Source organism: Electrona antarctica (assembly GCF_951216825.1).
Source record: "Electrona antarctica genome assembly, chromosome: 11".
Lineage (NCBI taxonomy): Eukaryota > Metazoa > Chordata > Actinopteri > Myctophiformes > Myctophidae > Electrona > Electrona antarctica.
Genome location: NC_136792.1, coordinates 37,550,712 through 37,564,157, shown reverse-complemented (window position 1 = coordinate 37,564,157; position 13,446 = coordinate 37,550,712). Strand labels below are relative to the sequence as shown.

Here is a 13,446-nt window from a genome sequence, read left to right as displayed (position 1 = left end):
ATTGTCTCCACCAGGCCGAAGGCATGGGGAGAGAGTATGTTTTGCACTCCGTCCGTCGGTCTGTGTGTGTGTGTCCGTCCGTGTGTCCGTGTGTGTGTCTGTCTGTGGATAGCTAATCTCTGCCTTGATTGCAGCTACACTCTGCGCATACACTCCCTGGATGCCAGAGCTGAACCTCTGCCCCAAATGTTTGACCTTGGCCTGTTATAGCGCCACCAGGAGGCCGCTTTTAGCAAAACACATTTCTTGACAGTACACCAAGGGGTATCAATCTGAGAGGAGAACTGACCAACCTTCAACATCAGTTTCCCCCCCCCCCCCCCCCCCCCCCATCAATTTTGTTCATCTCATTTGCTTCCATTAGCCCATTTTGGGCGGAAACCCCTTTTGGTGTTGAGCTATTGAAAAATAGCAGATCTACAAGCTCATAGCGCGCCACCGAGTGGCGCGCTACGAGCTTGTAGGTCTGCTATTTTTGAAAATTCGAAGAACGACTGACATAGAAACATAGCCTTTTCAGAAAACTGTCAGGATGTAGAAGACATTTTTAGAATCTGATCTCAGGTGAAAATGGGTTAGTGCATGCTGCCACGCTCAGAGTTAAATAAGCACTGAGGATTGTACAGGGTATATTGTTGATGTTTGTTTTTAAGTCCGGAGACTCCCGTCCAGGACAGGCTTCAGGCGCGCCTCCTCAGGAGACTTGGCAAGGAGCTGAACCCATTTGATTTCGCGTTACGAACCTGTTGCGAGTTCCAATATAATTTAGTTCAGTGATTGTCAACCTTTTTCATTTCAACGATACCCTGTTTGATATGCATGAGGCCACGCACCCCCATTTGACACCATTTTATCTCTGTGACCCCTCAAACTACACTAAAAGTGACAAATGTGTTCTTTTAACTCAGAGCACAAATGGAACCAAATGGAGTATGGACTATTTGGTACCAAATGTACGATCACAGACCTGTAAGGGTCCATTTGGGCCCTTGATGGGGCCCCGGACCCAACGTTGAGAAACAATGACCTACCTAACACCAGGGATTAAATGTGACAGTGGAAGAGCAGGGAGACCACCTAGATGTAATAATTATCATTCTATTCATTAAAATAAGATCCATTGGAGCTTTAAAGGGACATTTCACCGCTGGAAGAAACTACAGTCACTCAATGTTAATAGTATTTGTAGTAGATAACAGTAGCACAATTTGAAATTTGCACTAGAGTCTATGGCCAGAAACATAACGAAGTCTGTGCGTTTGACTAGGGTTTGACTGGATTGCTACAATGACCTAATGCTTTGGTGCACTTCACCACCTTGTGGAGAGAGGAGGGCTGTCTTACTGAGACGACATGTAGTCCAGGAAGGAAGTGAAACCAGTGCCTATGACATCACAGGCCCTTTGAAATACTAAAACCACATATTACACACATACAAACCCGTGTTCAAAAGTGTTCTAAATCTTCTAAATGTCATTAACATGGATTTTTTTGCAAAGGGGTGAAGTGGCCCTATAAGGACAGATGTATAGCAGCAGCCAACAGGACAGAATGACATTATGTGTGATGTTTAGCATACTGACACGATAACAAGAACCGTAAGGGCACCAAAAGGTTACTAGGTTAGTCAGAACAGACAGTCACTTAGACAATTTACCCAGAGGGCTAACGGAAGGGCGGGCAGTGGTGCACACACACCCACACACACACACACACACACATACACACACACACAGCACCCCACAAATGACTACATTAAATATTAAACAACTCTAATATCATCTAAGATGTTCCCTGCATTTCCTTGCAGATGGGGGGGGGGGGGGGGGGGGGGGCTTGTGCATGTTAACACACATGTCTGCCCCTCTTCCAACAACGACCGTCCAAATGATCTCCGATATATCAACGAAGCAACAAAATCATTGTGTGTCAATTTTTAAGGTTTAAAGAAATAGCCAATTGGCATGCTCTAAAGCATGACGGTCTTAGATTTTTGGTATGAGTGGTTGAATAAAATACATTTCAGTTAATCGTTTATTTTTTATCTATCAATAAGTTATTTGTTTATTTTTTGTTGTTTTTCAAATTGACAGATTTTGCACTTTTCTTTGTCTTCAAAACATAAGTATTCGGTGGTCTAAGGACCAAAATCAGGACCGGAACCAGAACACTGGCATGGGTCGCACTCTACTCTTTCAGCTGTGCTTCCATGCCTTATGATTAGAATCTTCTTACTGAAGATGGTAATTATAATATCAATGGCAGTGAACGCTTTGGGAGGGCAAGCTGAATAGGAGTCATCACTCTACTCTTCACTGTAATTTTAAGAGAGAGAGAGAGAGAGAGAGGGAGAGAGAGAGAGAGGGTGTTATATTTGGTACCCAGCCTCGTTTCTGTCTGGCAATAATTACAGTTGAGTTAGGAAAGACTGGATGAGATGGGTGGGGCGGCGGTGGGTGTCTCAAAAGTCCAATCAGAAGGGCTGGCTGGGTTTCCAGACACCTGGTGACTGTAGTGTCCCAGCATGCTTTGGGGGAAGGGGGGGGGGATGACAGCTGGCCCGCTCAGTAGACCCGGCATGGTGGAGGGGGAGGAGACTGGTGCGGAGGCGGAAAAGAATAAATACAACAAATAACGAGGACGTTCCCCAGTGGCTGACTCTCATCTCCTCTCTCACAAGAGCACACAGGTGTTAAACACAGAGCTTCCTCTGAGACACACTGAGAAGCGCACGCACGCACGCACGCACGCACGCACGCACGCACGCACGCACGCACGCACGCACGCACGCACGCACGCACGCACGCACGCACGCACGCACGCACGCACGCACGCACGCACGCACGCACGCACGCACGCACACACACACACACACACACACACACACACACACACACACACACACACACACACACACACACACACACACACACACACACACACACACACACACACACACACACACACACACACACACACACACACACACACACACACACACACACACACACACACACACACACACACACACACACACACACACACACACACACACACACACCATATTTTATCCATTTTGGCATTTTTACTGGAACCTTGCATCTCCATTTTTAATAAATATCTTTTATATACATATCTTTTAACCTAGTGTATACTTGTTAAAGTGTTAAAAGTCTGTGTGTGGCTCATAAGTAGGCTGTCAACGCACCACGGGTTCAAGTCCCTTTCACAATGGCCTTTGCTGTATGTCTCTCCCCATGTTTCCTGTGCATCTCTACTACAATATATAAATAAAAGGCAGAAAAAGACCCAAAAATATCTTTAAAAAATGTCTTTGGATATATACATGTTTCACCAATGACTAAATAATAACTCCATTGGATCCAAGTACTATATTTCCACCCGACAACAGCATGCATACAGCATGCACACACTGACAGACCCCCCCCCCCCCCCCCCCCCTCTCTCTCTCCAATGTTGTTACCCAGGTGTGGTGTGTCTTCTTTTTTTTGAGTATTATATTTTTTCAGGAGGAACAATCCCTCAGTACATACACATATCATAATAATAATGACAATAATAAACAAAAAAAACAATATAACATACATAACAAAACAAAAACAGACACAGAGCACTGCCATACATCTTTCATCTTATACTGTACACTCATATTAGTTTGACCTTTGTTTTCACCTATTCTTTTAGGTGGCTCTGTGAAGGGAGTCCATATTTGTATTAATGTCTTGTGGGATCTGATTCTCTCCATCTGTATGATTAGTCATCTCATTAAGCCAGGGGTTTTCAACTGATTTTGACTCAGGGACCACCATTCTGACTAAGATCAACCTGGGGACCACCACTATTGTGTCGGGTGGGCTGACCACCTGTCCCGCATCTCGTGGGACAGTCCTAAAATAGCACTACTGTCCCGTGTCCCGGAAATCATATTTTTATGAATATCTTGTGGGATCTGATTCTCTCTATCTGTGTGATTACAGTCATCTCATTAAGCCATTTCTTGAAGCAAGGAGAAGAGGATGATTTCCAGTTCAGCAGAATAATTTTCTTCGCTGCAAACCATTCCAAGTATCAAAGCTTCATCATCTGTATATCTTAAGGCATTCTCTGAACATCCAAATAAAGCCATTTGAGGGTCAATTATTATATTGTTTTGTACACTCTAGAAAACCATTCAGGTGTGGCGTGTCTAATCAGCTTTAATAACACACCTCCTCCCCTCCCTGAAACCTCAAGTCTCAAGCCACTGACTGCACCACTGACAGCTCTGGTAATGGGACCAGAGGCCCCCCATCCTCTACACAGCACTGGTAATGGGACCAGAGGCCCCCCATCCTCTACACAGCACTGGTAATGGGTCTGGGACCAGAGGCCCCCCATCCTCTACACAGCACTGGTAATGGGACCAGAGGCCCCCCCATCCTCTACACAGCACTGGTAATGGGACCAGAGGCCCCCCCATCCTCTACACAGCACTGGTAATGGGACCCGAGGCCCCCCCATCCTCTACACAGCACTGGTAATGGGACCAGTGGCCCCCCCACCCTCTACACAGCACTGGTAATGGGACCAGTGGCCCCCCACCCTCTACACAGCACTGGTAATGGGACCAGAGGCCCCCCCATCCTCTACACAGCACTGGTAATGGGACCAGAGGCTCCCCATCCTCTACACAGCACTGGTAATGGGACCAGAGGCCCCCCATCCTCTACACAGCACTGGTATTGGGACCAGAGGCCCCCCCATCCTCTACACAGCACTGGTAATGGGACCAGAGGCCCCCCCATCCTCTACACAGCACTGGTAATGGGACCAGAGGCTCCCCATCCTCTACACAGCACTGGTAATGGGACCAGAGGCCCCCCCATCCTCTACACAGCACTGGTAATGGGACCAGAGGCTCCCCATCCTCTACACAGCACTGGTAATGGGACCAGAGGCCCCCCATCCTCTACACAGCAGGTGGCTTGGCCCCCACCAGGCCAAGCCACCTCTGGGTGACGGCTCCATCACAGCTTGCACTGAATTCCATGGAGCCTCTTTCACCTTCATTCTCATCTAAACCTTTAATGAACTAGCCAGTAGCCACTCCAATGCATGGCTTTTGAAAATGATGTCATATGGCAGCCAAGCCTATGGGATTTAAATTTTTGTTTAGGGCAGCAATAACAAACATTGACGACGTGAGACGTCATGTGGCCAATATAAATACAGTGAGCGCCCCTCACTTCACACAAGTGTGAGTTTAAGGAAGGGGGTGGGGTAACTGACTTATATTGAACAGATGTGTTTATTTTATTTTATTTTATTTTTCTGAGCATATTAAACCACGCATGACTTTATGCCCCATGTTGTTTTCCATCTTGGCCCATTAAAAACTACATGACCAGAACAGGGAGCTCAGGGTCAATGTGGTTCAACAGTGTTCCTCACTCACCGCAGGCGTCTCTTCAGTTGCAGACTGTCATGGATGATCCTCTTGACAAACTCCAGCTCCCCTCCCTCTGCCATGATCTCCGTCACCCCGCCCGTGTTGACGGAACTGGGTGGAGGGCGGCGCGAGTTCCTGGAGTTAACACCCTGTGGTAACACAACACAACACACACACACACCAACCTGAGAACCATTTTTAGATCCTTTCTGCAATATTACCGGACAGCTCCTTCAGCTGGTTTGATCGGACAGGAGAATGTTACTCCAATCAACTAGACTGTTTAGTACTTTATTACCAGTAAGACGCCCTGAGGGCGAGAAGCACATCAGCCTGGGTGACGGCAGACTGCTGGGCGAGCGCTGGCACTTTGGCATGGGGGGTCAGATCAACATATGGAATGAATTCTGTACTGGCCATGTATGGAGCGTGTCTTGAGTGTACAGGGTTTGATGAGGTCAGATCAACATTATGGAATGTCAGAACCGGTCAGCTCCATATATGGAGATCAGATCTAAGGGTGGCAGCAGGGGCAGTGTCTTGAGTGTACAGGGTTTGATGCGGTCAGATTATGACAACATTATGGAATGTCAGAACCGGCCAGCTCCATATATGGAGATCTAAGGGTGGCAGCGGAGGCAGTGTCTTGAGTGTACAGGGTCTGATGAGGTCTGGCCATATATGGAGCGTGTCTTGAGTCTACAGGGTTTTTGGCCTGTTGAGAACTCTAGTGTTCGCCGGGTGCCGGGCGCGGCTGCACTAATAACTTTGGGGCGGGCCCGTCTAGAGCTTGAATGGACAGGTATCAGTCAAAAGGGAGACATCGAAGAGGAAGGATGGGTGGGGAAGGATCAACATATGGAATGTCAGAACAGATCAGCTCCATAAATGGAGATCTAAGGGTTTGAGGTCAGATGTAGAGTTGCTGGCCGGCTCCATATATGCAGATCTAGGTGATGATCCAGTCTTCTCCATGTATGGCTATCCAGGGTTTGATGAGGTCAGGGTCATGATCTTCATATATGGAGACGGCCATATATGGAGCATGTCACGAGGTGTGATGGACTGACGGCTATATATGGTGGCGGGACGGACTGACAGATTCTTCAGGTTTTCATAGTAATCTGCGACCTATGGTCGCAATAACTAGACCTATGCCTGTGCCCGTCGGGCACTGGCCTACTTGGGAACGATGCAAGTTGGGATCAATGAAAATGGGGAATACATATGCCACCCTAGTATGCAATACCTGTTATATCCGTTGTCATAGCACCCGTTTTATCTGTCTGTCTGTGTAAGTCCTTGTGCAGTGGTAAACGTCTGTGGAGAATGTCTGAAGAGTGCAAACTGACTAACTCAAAGTGGACTGAGTAATGCATGTGCAGACTCTTAAATGATTTAAAGGATTTTAGATTTGTGTTTTAGGTTATTGGATTTGGAGATACGGTAGTCAATTGCATTTTAGATTAGAAGTAAAAAAAAGCAAAATAATTCAAGTGATCAAGTAAAGTGATTTTAATTGTTTTAGATGTCAATTTATTTTATTTCTGATAAGGTTTATAAGGGTTTTATTAGTGTATCATGTATATTTCCTCTTTGTTGTTTTTGATGAGGGCTGCTGTAAAATGCCTTAATCCCCCCTCAGGGATGAATAAAGCCTCCATCGACCTTACCTATCTATAAACAGAATCGCCTGGTGTTTTGGGTTGGTCTTGCAGCTAGAGCTATGAAAAAGCCTTGTTGAGCCTCCACCAAGGAGCCACCCACCGGTGAAAACAAAAAGTGTTCAGATGAAGATGGTCAAATGAGTCAGCGTTGGGCTGTAGTGTGTACCTTAGCCTCCAGCTGGTTGGCAAAGAATGGAGGGTTGCACATGCAGAAGTCATAGACGATGGCCGGCTCCTCCTTCAAGGCGTCCATGAGCAAGGTCTTATGAGGAACCTTGACAACTGCATGGGAAAATAATTACATTTTAAGAGATAAACCTTTGTTCATTTGCACCATGTGATCATTACTATTTTTTTTACAGGCAGTTTTGTAAATATCAGATCTACAAGCTCACAATGTGCACATACTGTTAAGATATGTTGTGAACTTGTTGTGAACATTTTTACATTTTGACCAGATTCTAAAAATTCTACAGATTCTACATCCTGACAGTTTTCTGAAAAAGCTATGTTTCTATGTCAGTCGTTCTTCAATTTTTCAAAAATAGCAGACCTACAAGCTCGTAGCGCGCCACTCGGTGGCGCGCTATGAGCTTGTAGATCTGCTATTTTTCAATAGCTAAAGCATAACATAATGCTAACACCAAAAGGGGTTCCCGCCCAAAATGTGTTAAATAGCTCCCACTGCAGTCTAGGTGGGTAAATGCAGACGGCCAATTCCACCACTACTGCACAGGGTTCGTCAACACAGGCATACCTTTAATGAGCTCAGAGAGCTTGTTCTGCTCAACGTTTTTCTTGGCATAGTCGAAGCAGATGTCATCTACCTCTGTGGCCAGGAAATACCAGCCATTCATAGTGGCTCCCAGCAGGGGGTAGATACACGACGCCCCGGTGCCTAGAGGTGGGGTGAGGGGGACATAATCATATGGATGTCAGGGTCCATGTGGGAGAGCACTCTTCATGCGATCATTACAGTCATTCTCAACCTATTTCATTGAAAGACACCCATTTTGATATTGTTGCTGACAGTTGTTTTTTTGAGGGGCGCTAGCCCCTCATATGTCCAGCTTTGAGGGTTTGTGTAAACACAAACATTAAATGTATTTCTTTTACATCTCTGGGACGCCAATCTACACTGTAAAAACCCTCAGTGATTATTACATTTGTATGCTCTTAGGGGTCTGTCTGTAACTACAGTGTGAGAGTGTAAAAATTGAACCAAATGGACCCGGTTCCATTTATAGGCTCTCAGTCAGAGTTAGAGACCCGTAAAAAAAGGTCCATTGTATATAGAAACCCCTCTGAAACGAGATGCTGCATCTCAAAGGCCATCCTCTCAATAAAATTTGGACAAATTCTGACACTCCATTATCTTTCTCATATTGTCTGTAATGGGCAATGAGGGTCAATTTCAAGCAGTTATCAAATCGCCCATTCCTAACAGAAACCAAGCCCTACACCCTAAATCATGGTCCATCGGGTGGAAACCTTGTATGTCCCAAACTGTTACTATTCAGGAACTGGGGGGGATAAAAAATAACCTGTGTTCCAATGGATCCATGCAGTTATTATTTAGCCACAAGCTCTTGTTAACACTTCCATTTGTTAAATGTTTATCAAAACCCACAACAGAATGAACCACTTTCACTTAAAAACAAAATGCAAACTTAAGGAAAATAGACAATCTACAAGTTGTAGATCCAGCTGTCCTCTTGTATGACAAAGTAGGTTAGGTCATTAAAAGAAAACGTGGAGATACAAGGTTTCTACTCTCTACCCTTCTAACAGTGACGATAGTCTGCCCAGGCATAGATTGAGGCTTCCCCGGGGATCTGGGTGGTCCTACTTAAGAGATAATGGAGGGAAACGACATGCTCAGTAGCTATCCATCAGACACCTGACAGCTGCAATCTGCTTATGAAATGGATCTCCAAAGAATCACAGACACACGTACGTGCGCGCATGTGTGTGTGTGTGTGTGGTGTGTGCGCGCGCATGCATGTGTGCGTGCCCTGATTAGAGGTGAAAGAATGCCAAGGCTATGGTAAAGGTGCATCCTCAGGTTTTCCATTCATAACTCTGGGAGTGTACAAATATAACGGGTCCACTTGTATTGGTTGTATTTGTACACTCTCAGAGTTAAAAGTTGTTAAATACCTCTATATACGAAAAGTACTCATTGTGTTACAGTGTTTGTTCAGTAACAGTCTCCCTGTCTCTCCAGCTCTTTAGTAAAACTCTTTAGTGTCGTATTTCAGGTACACAAATTTCATCCAAACAGGAGCGAGATCTCATACATACAGGACAAACAAATTAAACTGGAAGTGATGAGACAAAAACACGTGAAGAAGCAGCAGATCGGCTCTAGCATAGAGAGCGGGTCGCGTGGAGCTACCTACCGATGTCGATGCCTTTGGCAGATCGGCTCGGGTCGTGTGGAGCTACCTGTCGATGCCTTTGGCAGATCGGCTCGGGTCGCGTGGCGCTACCTACCGATGTCGATGCCTTTGGCAGATCGGCTCGGGTCGCGTGGAGCTACCTACTGATGTCGATGCCTTTGGCAGATCGGCTCTAGCATAGAGCGGGTCGCGTGGAGCTACCTACCGATGTCGATGCCTTTGGCAGATCGGCTCTAGCATGGGGCGCGTGGCGCTACCTACCGATGTCGATGCCTTTGCGCGGCTGCCCGCAGCCATCCACCAGGTCCTCCACCCAGTGGATGTAGTTGAGCCTCAGGGGTACGGTGGGGATCAGGCGTTCCAGAGGGATGTCAATGGTCAAACCAAAGTCCTCCTTCAGCAGGGTACACGTTAGTGCCCGCACCGCCTCTGGCTCTTTGAAATTCACCCTGGGGAGAGAGAGAGAGAGATGGACAACGAAGGTCACTGATTCATTCCACCCAACAGCCACAGTCCTGCATTTTATGATCCTAGCGTGACACACCTGAAATGTGTTGGGATAATAAAAGCTCATTTAGGGCTGCAATTATTGGAGAAGATTTTAGCGATTATTAGGGACGCAATGAAATGAAAATTCTGTCAAGCCAACAACATCATAAAGAAACACAAAAAAACAGATTATCCACCTATGAATGTCTCTAAAACTCTGCAAAAGATTTCGTTTAGATGTCCACCTGTTCCAACTCCATCGTGCTTTGTTTGTTTGTCTGGTGTTGAATGTTTTTAAGATGCATTCACACCAGACGGATACAAATAATCAAACTTTTTACCACGTGCTGCTTTTTTGCGGTTATGCTATGAACGTGGAACATGTTTTGGCTCGTTAGATAGACGAGAGGCCCCTACTCCTAACGTGATAACTGAAATATGACACCACTGTGACTCGCAGTCTCACACCCTGCAGTAAAATGGTGCATTTATATAGTGCCTTTATCCAAGGCGCTGTACATAGATTGTGCATTACATTCACACACACATTCATACACCGATTGCGGCGGATGCAAGGTACCAACCAGCACATCGGGAGCAATTTGGGGTTCAGTGTCTTGCCCAAGGACACTTCGACATGCAGACAGGAGGAGCCGGGATTCGAACCGCCGACCCATGGATCATTGGACGACCTGCTCTACCTTCTGAGCCACAGTAGGTGACTGAGGCAAAACTCTCACTTTCCTTTACCTCCCATCATTTGACTGATACCACACTTACAAGAACATGGGGGGAGATTGTGACGTGAGGGGCGTTTATCATCATACATCAAATCATCACTTCGGGGTACACAGTGCACAGACACAAAGCTGGGCATAGGAGGGGCTAGCGCTGCTAAAAAAAAACGTGTTAATGTAATTGGTGTGTGGCGACTGTGGCCGCTAGAGATGGCGGATTTAGCTGCAGTTGCCCGCGGTTACCCACGGTTGGCGGATGGTGCGGTTAATATAAATAGGATGATATAATTAATAATTGGATAACGTGTGAGTTGGGTTATGAGTTATGCCCTCATATATTTCCATTGTGTTGTTCCAAGCCAGTAGAGATGGTGCGGTTAATATAAATAGGATGATGTAATTAATAATTGGATAACGTGTGAGTTGGGTTATGAGTTATGCCCATATATTTCCATTGTGTTGTTCCATTGTGTTGTCCCAAGCCAGTAGAGATGGTGCGGTTAATATAAATAGGATGATGTGGTTGGATAGCGGGCGGATAATGAATTTGCGGTTGCGGATGACAAAAAACCTCCATCCGCAGGTCTCTAGTGGCCGCACACCGGGTAACACAGACACCCTTAGTTAATTAGATCGATGGTTTGTTTTCCTGCGTTACCAAGAGGCTTCCTGTCCTTGGCAGTTGGCAGCATTGTACCGATCACCGTTAGCCCAGCACTGCATTGCCGTAGTCCCCGGGCTAGCCTGGTAAATCATCATTCCGGCCACATTATCATGTCTCTTCTGGCTTTTTCAGACCACTGTGGCCCCAAGCCCTGAGTGGGCGTTTTGAAGAAACCAAAAAGTGGAAGAAGAGCCGATCAGCATCTGCGCTCAGGGCCCTGTGATTGACAGACACCGATTGGCTCTTCCAATTTTTGGTTTCTTCAGGACGCCCACCCAGCGCTTGGAGCCAGACCGGTCTGCAGAAGACGAGTGATAACTTCAATTCACGTCCCCTGCTGCTGAAACCCCTGTCCTGCATTACTGTTCATGACAGGCTGAGGCACGCCCTGTGAGGAAAGAACCCCACGCTGAGATACTGTAAGCAAAGCAAGACGAACTATGCATATAATGCACAGACCCCAATTTGATACAAAATCTCTCTGGTCCTCAGTCTCTACTGCAGAATCCTCAGTGTTAATTTAACTCGCAGTGTAAAACAAATTGAACTAAATGGACCCACAAGTGTAAGGCTGTGTTTGGTTCCATTTATTAGAGACCTGTGACGGTTCATAGTTTGGACCCCCTCGTTGTCCCCGGATCCGACGTTGAGAAACAGCCCCATCTATTTACAATTCCCCTCGCTAATGATGCTGAAATGCACATTTTCAACATTTTGAGACCCCCCCCAGCCCCAACCCCCCTCCCCACTTATTCCCTAAACACCAGGCACCACTCTTCTCTCTGCATGCTTAATGACTTCAGCTGTCTGGGAAGCACGTTGTGGGTTCGGTAGACAAAGTGAGTGGGCGAGATTCGTATAATTAACCCATTTTGGGCCGGAACCCCTTTTGGTGTTAGCATTATGTTATGCTTTAGCTATTGAAAAATAGCAGATCTACAAGCTCATAGCGCGCCACCGAGTGGCGCGCTACGAGCTTGTAGGTCTTCTATTTTTTTAAATCGTGAAAAGGATTTAGAAGATTTTTTTTTTAAATTTTAGGTCAGGCCTAAATGGGTTAAAAGCATCTACGAGCACATTTTGCACCTTATAGTACGTATACACCTTGGCAGATGCAACGAGACGTTTCCTGGTGATGCAGGGTGTGTCAGTCTGCCACCTGAGGAGCACATTTCAGAGGCAGTCTACGCTGTTAAAACAAGGGCGACTAAATATGAGGAAGATTATTTTTGAATGTTTAAATGTTTGTATTACACAGAAAGAAACAGACGATACATGGACGATGCCCCACGAGCATGACAGTCACAACATAACACACTTAACACATTTTGTGCCCAAAACGTCTGTGGACGTCCTGGGTATTACCGCACGTGCATAGCCCAAGACGTCTGTGGACGTCTTTGAAAAAAAAAATATATATATATATATATTTATTTTTTATTTTTATTAAAAAAAAATCAGAAAAATCAAAACACTTTTCTTTTTGGTTTTTTTAACACGTGGTGCCAAAGTTTGTGTTTTCGCCATTGAGAATGCATTTGGCGTTTGAAATGTTTTATAGTTTCTGAGTTATTTAATTTAAAGTAAAAAGTTCCAGCATGTGTCTCCACAGTCAGCTGAATTATAAAAAATCACACCCGTGTGAACTGAGTGGTGTAAGGTTTTATATAGCATGATCAGCTGTGGTCTGACGTAATGTCTGACGTAATGAAATCCCACCCTAGCCAAAGATCTTTAAAGATCTTTGGCTAGGTAGGGTCGTCTTCTGATGTGATGATTTGTGACCATGAAGTTGATTCAGCTGGAGTTTTTGTCCGATGTGAGGTATTATATAAGGTAAGGTATTATATAGCCTGATCAGCTCTGATCTGACGTAATGAAATCACACCCGGATGTGATTTCACAACTGGCTTTTTTTGTGCAGAAAAAATTAGCATGGTTGCTACGGTCATCCAGTTCACCCGGGTGTGATTTAATTACGTCAGAAATTATTTTGAACATAGCAACCATGCTCATTTTTTTCTGCACACAAAAGCCA

General features: G+C 45.6%; 1 protein-coding gene across 1 annotated transcript in view; it reads right to left on the bottom strand.

Annotated features, from left to right (window-relative positions):
- The window catches only part of mettl16 (methyltransferase 16, N6-methyladenosine), a 44,539-nt gene that overhangs the window by 15,701 nt on the left and 15,392 nt on the right, over positions 1-13,446 (bottom strand). Inside the window, exons 3-6 of the mRNA XM_079513956.1 lie at positions 9,780-9,967; positions 7,874-8,014; positions 7,283-7,398; positions 5,456-5,598 (exon numbers count right to left, since the gene is read on the bottom strand). Of these exons, the coding sequence (XP_079370082.1) occupies positions 5,456-5,598; positions 7,283-7,398; positions 7,874-8,014; positions 9,780-9,967 (588 nt within the window). The remainder of the gene's footprint in view (positions 1-5,455; positions 5,599-7,282; positions 7,399-7,873; positions 8,015-9,779; positions 9,968-13,446) is intronic.